The 9104-nt window shown below is 30.6% G+C and overlaps 2 protein-coding genes across 3 annotated transcripts; both read left to right on the top strand.

The window, feature by feature from the left end:
• The first annotated feature begins 1971 nt into the window (after positions 1-1971).
• Positions 1972-7204, top strand: LOC132716046 (uncharacterized). Of its 2 annotated transcripts, none has more exons than XM_060699190.1 (4): positions 1972-2082; positions 2517-2680; positions 5376-5513; positions 7061-7204. In XM_060699190.1, the coding sequence occupies exons 2-4, from the start codon at positions 2546-2548 to the stop codon at positions 7124-7126; spliced, it is 339 nt and encodes a 112-aa protein (XP_060555173.1). In that variant the 5' UTR covers positions 1972-2082; positions 2517-2545; the 3' UTR covers positions 7127-7204. The 2 variants fall into 2 exon arrangements, with proteins under 2 accessions (XP_060555173.1, XP_060555175.1); XM_060699192.1 differs by lacking the exon at positions 1972-2082 and adding an exon at positions 2255-2277.
• Positions 7205-7268: 64 nt separating this feature from the next.
• Positions 7269-8902, top strand: LOC132716045 (transmembrane protein 18-like). Its single transcript, XM_060699189.1, has one exon. It carries the CDS (start codon positions 7269-7271, stop codon positions 7848-7850), a length of 582 nt encoding a protein of 193 aa, XP_060555172.1. The 3' UTR covers positions 7851-8902.
• Positions 8903-9104: the final 202 nt, after the last annotated feature.

Here is a 9104-nt window from a genome sequence, read left to right on the forward strand (position 1 = left end):
CACCACAATTCTCCCGTGGCACTAAATCCAAACCGTCGAATGCATAACCATGAGGTGTTACTTCTTGGATATGGAAATCTATGGCTGTGAACAATATAAGACGGCCATGGCTTTCCATGCTCGGACAATACGCGTATATATACAGACTATGAGTAGTATATGCGGCGGTTTAACCCTCGCCGCACATACTACGTACTACTATGTTTGTGACCCGTGAACGAACAGAAGCTATACGCCAATGCATGACAGCAAAATTTATTGTTGCGGCTGGGATGACTTTGTAGATTGGCGAACAAGAAGAAGATATATCAACCAGACTCTTAACTTATTGAATACATTATGCATGCATACGATTATTGGCATGAGAATGCATTGGAATACTCGGTCGCTACTTTAGATAATAAGTTACTTCTTTAAAGTGTAGTTTTTTTTGTGGTGTTAAAAGATGATTAATTAATCATGTATTAGAATACTGCAGTAGTGAGAAATATGTTTGAAGAAGAAATGATAATGTTAATTCTTAATTAATAATGTCTGTATAATTAAGTTAAGAATTATATAAATATTATACTAAAATGATTTTTGTAAATGAATAATGAATGAAAAGAAATCTGTTTTAATGCTGTCTAGCTTCGAATAATGTGAAGTACAAGTCTATGTAACAATGTTAAGGGTGAATTCTGAAAATTTGACAAGTATAGGTTGTAACAACAAAACAATCCAAAATAATTTATGAAACATGATGAATTCTTGAAAATCAAGGTATTAAAATATTTTATGTTTGTTTCGTAAACTCGGGTGTAGTCTTATCTACGCAGCTTCTTTGAATTGAAATAAAAAATGAAATAATTTTGATATTCATTGGTTCATCTATGTTCTTGTACATCACCGTGATCATCGGCTTTTATTTTTCAGTATTTTGCTATAAAAGGGAATAGTTTCAATTACTGGCAGTTTTACTGTCTCGATTACATTTACCAGAATAACTCCCTAAAATATATCAGAAAAGGTTCAAACATGGCAAGTTATTAGAATACCCCCCCCCCCCTCCCTCGTTGTTAAACAACACCAACCGTGCTTTTTGCACTCTGAAGGCTATTTACTATCTCGAATAAATTACATGTAGATTGTGTTATTCATTTGTTGTTCCTTTTACACACCATATTTAACAAATAAAATAAAAATCTGTCTACAGAGGAGTACAAAACTTTGACAGAACAAAGCTATAGCTACCTGGTTTTCAATGTTGCTCTTTAATTTTACTTTTTAGTTGGAATAAAGGCCTGAAATATAATAACTTTTTTCACTTATATTTAAAATTTCTTAGTTTTACAGACCTTTTTTATTTTGAATGTAATTCAGTACCAGTAAGCAATATTATGTGTGTTTTTTTTTTTTTTTTTCAAATAAGTATAACTTCCCAACATTTTCTGTGTTGTCTGCAAATGTATTATTTTAGAGTATTGATTAACCTAGAATGGGATCTAAGTTATTTTACATGGGCATTCAAACTAGAATTCCTCAGGTGTTGCTTATTTTTAAATGTCGCAAGTTCTCTTTAATATGTAACTTTAAACAACAGGCAAAACTTAAAAATATATCAGTCGCTGTACTGAACGGTAGTTTAATTAGCAGTGAACCGTAGTGGTGGTTAATTTAAAACATGCATACCGAATTCAAATTGAATGTTGACTTGTATAATATTTTCTACAGTAGACTAACACAAAAAGGGTTATACCCAGAATTGTCCCTATAGTATGCAAAAGTAAATGGTCGAGTGTTCTGACAATATTGATTATTTTCTCTCTTTTTCCAACGTCTGAAACGGTCTCCTATAACATAGATTTATCTAATATTACTTTTTTGCTGATTTATTTTCTTATGTTATGCACTTACATTAACACAATAGAATATCATTAAACTTAACAAAAAGAAATCAAAATTACCCTGCCATCGACAAGCTGTCGTGTGATGACAACGATTTTATTATCCCAAAACGATATTTGCACAAAATAATATTCGCATGAAATTAGATTAACCACATCATCAAATTACAAGAAAATCATATTTTAATCCTGTGAGGTAAGTTGAGATTTATGGTATTTTTGTCACATCCTATATAAATCATTATCTATATTCATGAACCCAAATATAGTTTTATTTGGTTTTAGAAAATACAGAAAATCAATATATACGTACGTGGCATTTTACTCGGACGTTGTCATTCGGATAACGATCTGATACACATGATATAGCTGCGTGTTAAAATAAAATTAGGTGGAAATCTTTAATGTAATGTTTTGCAAGCTATCCTTATTCACAAGTGCATAATATTCGTTACAGTTTCCATTTTGAATTGTGTTAAACTGTATTTAAACAAAATGTAACAGGGATAAATTATTCTCGGTGTCAGATTTTAGTTGAATAGAAGAATCTGCTTTGATAGTCTTCATAATAGCTTTCAGGTAAGATTTATGTATATATTAATATGTATTTTTTTCTTCTTCATATTGCAGTTTTCCAATGGTTTCTTTAAGTTTAAGCTATGAAGCCAGGCAGTCTGCTATGTGTTGTTTGTGTTAGCATTATCATCATACTTCTGCTAGACTGTGTGACTGAGGTTCATTCTGGAAGGGTGCAATATCAATATAAGAAATACACTTACAGGAAAAAAAGAGATGTGAGCATATATTAAGTTGTTCGATTGTTGTAAAGTTATTTTCTTTGAAACATCCGTGTAACTGTAACATCATTAAATAGTGGTGGCATGGCAGTTCAAGGCGTTGGACTTGTAATCTAAGAATATAACAGAGTGGGTTTCAACTCCTTCAGCGGCAAAAAACATTACACTATAATTGCTCAGTACTGGTCGGGGACCACCAAAACCGGACAACCATTAAACCCGGACAGCCCAGAACATGCTTCATTTAGTATAAAATTTTTGTTCAGTGGTTGTCAGTCACTTTTTTATCAACAATAAATGCATGTTTCTTCTAGAATTAAGTAAATGAATTTATTTCAACCTCCGTAAATTGTAATATTTTAATGTCTATTTCAAGAATGTTGACGTTGAAATTTGGGGGTCAAGAAAGCAATGCCTGACCTCATATACCAACTATAATCATTTGCAGAGTAAACAATAGAATATCCAAAACTTGAGCATTTGTTGCTGACATATTGTATATCATGATAAAAATAAAAAAAACCCAAGCTTTTATCTGAATTAAATCACGTTATGTACATATCTGTCCGGACACATGGTACTGAAGTGTAGACAATTTAGGTAATTTTGATACCCTCCGTGTCGAGCCTCAGATTTAAGTGTCAATACATTCAGAAATAAACAAACTAGTTTGTTAGTTAGGACAAGAACCTGGCTGAACTGTGTCAAATTTTTAGATCTCTAGGTTAAAAATTATGAAATGTGTACAGAAAAATGTTCAAAAAGTGTCCGGTTGATGGTCCCCGACCAGTACTGGTTTAATAGTTCCAGGAAAGAAATAAAATATCTGTCTGCAAGCAAAATATCTTTCTACACGGTTACAATATCAAACTAACTTAATTCTGTATAATCTTAACGAAAAATAATTAATACTTGTTCAATGATTCAGTGCTCTGTCCTTTTTAGGACCTTCTTTGTATTGAATACTTGACATATTGTAAAGACTAAATATTTTTTTTTATTTTTCACATTGAAATTAAAAAACAGATCTATCTATTGTTATGTACACTGCTGTACTAATTTTGCTAAGAGTTTTCTACATGGTTCAGTAGCTTTAAGAAATTTATTTCAATATGTTTTTTAAAAAAAGATTAATGTTGAGTAAATGGTCCAGCATTTGCATGTGTTTGAGCCCTGATATTAATTAAATTTGAAGGGGGTCCCCCTCATCGCCAAGAAATTTTGGACTTGTAAGAGGCTAAAAATGACCCCAGGTCGATTATAAGTAAACGTGTAACCAACGCTGAAAAGCCTTTGACTCTAACTCAATCCATTGAGAAGTGGCAGCACATTGAAATCAATTTTGATGGAAAAAATCAATGCAAAATAGTGATTTTTGGCAATTTTGAGATGTCCCCTAGTTGCCATGGTATTAGGAAATTTAAGACTGAGCATGTTGTTACAAAGGCAATGGTCCAGTCAACATTTGCGCCAAGTTTAATTAGTATTGAAGTAGTTTTTAGCTCGACTATACGAAGTATATGGAGAGCTGTCCTACTCGCCCCGGCGTCGGCGTCCAGATTAAAGTTTTGGTGCAGTAAAATATTTTTCACTATAACTTTGTCATTTCTTAAGGTATCAACTTCAAACTTCAAATATATGTTCCTTATCATCAACCACATCTTATGTGACAATGTTCATAACTCTAGCACCAATATTTTCAGATTTATCTCCCCTTGAACTTAGAATTTTCCTTAAAAAATACTATTTTTTACTGTTACTTCTTTATTTCTTAAGGGATCAACCTCATACTTCAAATATATGTACCTTATCCTCATCCCCATCTTATGTGACAAGGTTCATAACTCTAGCACCAATATTTTTTAGATTTATCTCCCCTTGAACTTAGAATTTTCCTTAAAAAATACTATTTTTTACTGTTACTTATTTATTTCTAAAGGGATCAACTTCATACTTCAAATAAATGTACCTTATCATCATCCCCATCTTATGTGACAAGGTTCATAACTCTAGCACCAATATTGCAAGACTTATCTCCCCATCAACTTAGATTTTTTTACTAGAAAAATGTTATTTTTTACTATAACTTTTTTAGTTTTAAAGGTATCTACCTCAAACTTCAAATACTTATTCCTTATAATCAATTATATTTTATGTGACAATGTTCATAACTCTTGAAGTAATTTTTACAGATTTATTTCTCTTTGAACTTAGGATTTTCTTTAAGAAATATTATAACTTTGTTACTTTTTAAGGTATCTACTTCAAACTTCAAATATATACTTCTTATCATTACATACATGTTGTGTGACAAGGTTCATAACTCTAGCGTGACTATTTCTAGAATTATTTCCCTTGATCTTGGAATTTATTTTAACAAATGTTATTTTTTTACTATAACTTAATACATAATTATACATAATTGATTTTTCTTTCATAGTTTTGTCCTCCTTACTGCGTCCAGTATTTTATTAGTCGAGCTTGGCTGTCTCCTGTGACAGCTCTTGTTATAGTTTTATAGCAGCTTGAACTTGTAATGGGAGACTTTTCAATGAAAACAGCCATTTTTCAATAAATGCTCATGCGGTAATGGGTTTAATCCGTTTATATGTGTAAAATTTAAAAAGGACATGTATTGGTAATGGACTAATGGTATACAAGAATTACATTTTGTTACATAAATTTCTTGTAGGATAAGATCTACAAGAATGCAAAACAACCTTGTGATATAAATCCTGATTGTCTTGCAAAAAGAGGAGCTGAACAAGCTATTTGTATACGGAAGTGCATCTCTGACTTTTGTTACACCGACATTTATTCTCAAGACGAGGTATGTTGTTTTGTAGACAAGTTAAAATAAAGGTCTAATGTAAAGTAGGACTAATGTAAAGCTTTCCTAATTGTTAAATGTGACGTCCATTTTTAGCTCGACTATACGAAGTATATGGAGAGCTGTCCTACTCGCCCCGGTGTCGGCGTCCAGATTTTAGATTATAGTTTTGGTGCAGTAAAATATTTTTCACTATAACTTTCTCATTTCTTAAGGTATCAACTTCAAACTTCAAATATATGTTCCTTATCATCAACCACATCTTATGTGACAAGGTTCATGACTCTAGCACCAATATTTTCAGATTTATCTCCCCTTGAACTTAGAATTTTCCTCAAAAAGTACTATTTCTTACTGTTTCTTCTTTATTTCTTAAGGGATCAACCTCATACTTCAAATATATTTACGTTATCATCATCCCCATCTTATGTGACAAGGTTCATAACTCTAACACCAATATTTTCAGATTTATCTCCCTTTGAACTTAGAATTTTCCATAAAAAATATTATTTTTTACTGTTACTTATTTATTTCTAAAGGGATCAACTTCATACTTCAAATATATTTACGTTATCATCATCCACATCTTATGTGACAAGGTTCATAACTCTAGCACCAATATTGCAAGAATTATCTCCCCATAAACTTAGATTTTTTTACTAGAAAAATGTTATTTTTTATTACAACTTTTTTTATTTTTAAAGGTATCTACCTCAAACTTCAAATACTTATTCCTTATCATCAATTACATTTTATGTGACAATGTTCATAACTCTTGAAGCAATATTTACACATTTATCTCTCTTTGAACTTAGGATTTTCTTTAAGAAATATAATAACTTCTTTACTTTTTAAGGTATCTACTTCAAACTTCAAATATATATTTCTTATCATTACACAAATGTTGTGTGACAAGGTCCATAACTCTAGCATGACTATTTATAGAATTATTCCCCTTGATCTTGGAATTTTTGTTAACAATATTATTTTTTTAATATAACTTAATACATAATTATACATAATTGATTTTTCTTTCAAAGTTTTGTCCTCCTTACTGCGTCCAGTATTTTATTAGTCGAGCTTCGCTGTCTCCTGTGACAGCTCTTGTTCTGTTTGTTTTTGTTGTTGTTTTTTTTTTCATAAGATTTTATTCAAGAAAAATTTAGATATTTTGTATCACCATTGCAGAAAAATTTAAATCTTTTTATAAAAGAAATGTAGGCTATCAAGAAAGTTTATAATACGAGTAAGGTCTCTTTACTTTGATTTGATCAGTGTTTTTTATAGGCAGGATAAATGAATAAATAATTATAAATGAGTACTTTTTATAGGGTATATTAGGGTAGTTTTATGAATTTGGTTCCATTCATGTGCAGTTGTTTGAATCTGCTGTTAATGTATTAGATAAGTATATACATGTAGAACAAGAAATTACAATAGAACCTGTTTTTGTTATTTTACTGGCTTTCTATATTAATACATGTACACAGAAATGCTAGGTTTGTTTTATTGTACAATGTATGACATGACATATCTGTCTATTTCAGCTTGAAGAAGGAGAAATTGATGTGAGACTTAATTCTTTTAAAGGTTGTGTTTCCCAAAGAAAATAAAACTGAACTGTGTGACTTCGATACAGTCATATAAATGTTATTAAGTTGTGAACACAAAAATCTTAGTGACTTTTTAGAGTTCTGTTGTTGAAGAAAAAAGTTTTAAATAAGCTGAAAAGTTTAAAATCTGTAAATTAAAACAATGGCTGAGGGAGGTGAGAATGATTTTAGGGGTCCTATAACCCCCATTAAAGTTAATGAGATAGATGGTCTTATTAAATATCTTCAGAGTATTAACTGGACTGAACCATGGTTCTCTGGTCTTGCAGCATTCCATATAAGTTGTGCAATATTGACAGTACTAACAAGAAACTCTGGAGTTCCCCAAGCTATTTATTTTAGCGTGTTGATGATTTTGGTATTTTGTGCTGAATTTATAAATGAATGGGCTGCTGAAAATTGGAGACTGTTTTCAAGTGAGCAATATTTTGATAGCAATGGTTTCTTTATATCCATAGTGTTTTCTGTACCCTTGTTACTTAATTGTTTAGTGATAGTGATCACATGGCTTTGGGATGTTGGAATGCTCATACAAAATGTTAAACAGATGAAGATAAAACACAGAAGTAAACTTGCAGAGAAACGGAAAGAAAAACAAGATAAAGAGGAGAATGAGAGAGATGATGATGAAAATAACATTGGTGCACAGGAAAAGGAAGATGTAGAAGAAAGTTCCGAAAATGATGAAGAAAATTCAGAAAGTGAGGATAAAAAAACTAAGTGATGTGAACTTTTAACCAGAATATACTTTGGTATTATAAAAACTTTGACTTGTTGAGTGTTGACTCAAATTCAAATCGACCTTTCTTCACAATGAAACAGATGTTTTAAACCGTTTGAACTGAGATGTAGTCATGTTATATTATTTAATCCATTGTATTACATATCATCAATGCATAATATGTTATAAAGATTGATACATACATACCAAATTCATGCCTATTCTGTTTCAGTCATTCATTGTCATAGTTTTTATAAAGACATCACTTGACCAGTGTGAACATTTCTTGTAATGCTTTTTATTTATTTAGAAAAAATACAATAAACACACGGTGCTTGTATGAGCTTCTGGGATTATTGGCTGTAGGTTGTCAATAATTGTTTCAAATAACAGTCCTGTGTCTTAGATAAATGATAAATGGCATATTGCATTAAGCTCTAGTTAAGATCAAAGGACTAAAAACAAAATGATGAAGTACAAATGTACCTTAATGATGTTGTTAAAAGTTTAGTTGTTTAACTTTTTAATTGGTTTAAATATCTTTTCTTGACTTGAAACTTTGCTTTTTTGAAATGAGAAATATTGTTTATTATTTATGGTTTGGTAGTATTATGCTGCCCTTTGGTACATTTTTATGCAACACTTAGTCCCTTCCCTATGTGAGCAATGAAGGAGCAATAATGGCCCTATTGTTTACAAAGGAGGTACATGTACTGTTTTGTTCACAGGATGTTTGTAAAATAGTTTGGGTTTTATATAAATAACATTTTCGCTTTGTGTAACAAACAAAAACTTGCATGATTTAATCTTTATAGTTGTAAAATTTGATAATGTTTTTATTTGAAAAAGAACATTGCCATAAAGCTTGGGTTTATATCATTTTAGGTGCAATTTTCTGCAAATTAACTTTTGTACATAAATAAATGCGTTATAACAAACATGCATTATAACTCTTAAAACACAACTTTCATTTACTTCATTAATGAAAGCTTTTTGTATTCCTCACAAAATCACTGTAAGTGGCCAAAATATGATTAAATAAAAAGTGAAAACTACATTTTGTGTTTTGTTTTTAAGCATCGTAAATCTTGTTGTTTTCCATGTCAAATCATTGTTAAAGAAATTATGCTTTTTGTGTGAAGCCTATTCAGACAAATATGGTAGAAATCTTTACAATCTAAAGTATTTTATATTTATTAAAGACAAAAGTGTATTGTTATTTATGTAAAATGATACAAACACCAGATAAATATAGTA

This window comes from Ruditapes philippinarum, unplaced genomic scaffold (genome assembly GCF_026571515.1).
Source record: "Ruditapes philippinarum isolate M1 unplaced genomic scaffold, ASM2657151v2 ctg1537_1_1_1_1, whole genome shotgun sequence".
In the NCBI taxonomy this organism is placed as follows: Eukaryota; Metazoa; Mollusca; class Bivalvia; order Venerida; family Veneridae; genus Ruditapes; species Ruditapes philippinarum.

Coding starts and splice junctions, on each gene's coding strand:
- LOC132716046 (XM_060699190.1), top strand. CDS start 2,546: ATGAAGCCAGGCAGTCTGCTATGTGTTGTTTGTGTTAGCATTATCATC. Junction 2,681..5,375: donor CTTACAGGAAAAAAAGAGAT/GTGAGCATATAT, acceptor AATTTCTTGTAG/GATAAGATCTACAAGAATGC. Junction 5,514..7,060: donor ACATTTATTCTCAAGACGAG/GTATGTTGTTTT, acceptor TGTCTATTTCAG/CTTGAAGAAGGAGAAATTGA.
- LOC132716045 (XM_060699189.1), top strand. CDS start 7,269: ATGGCTGAGGGAGGTGAGAATGATTTTAGGGGTCCTATAACCCCCATT.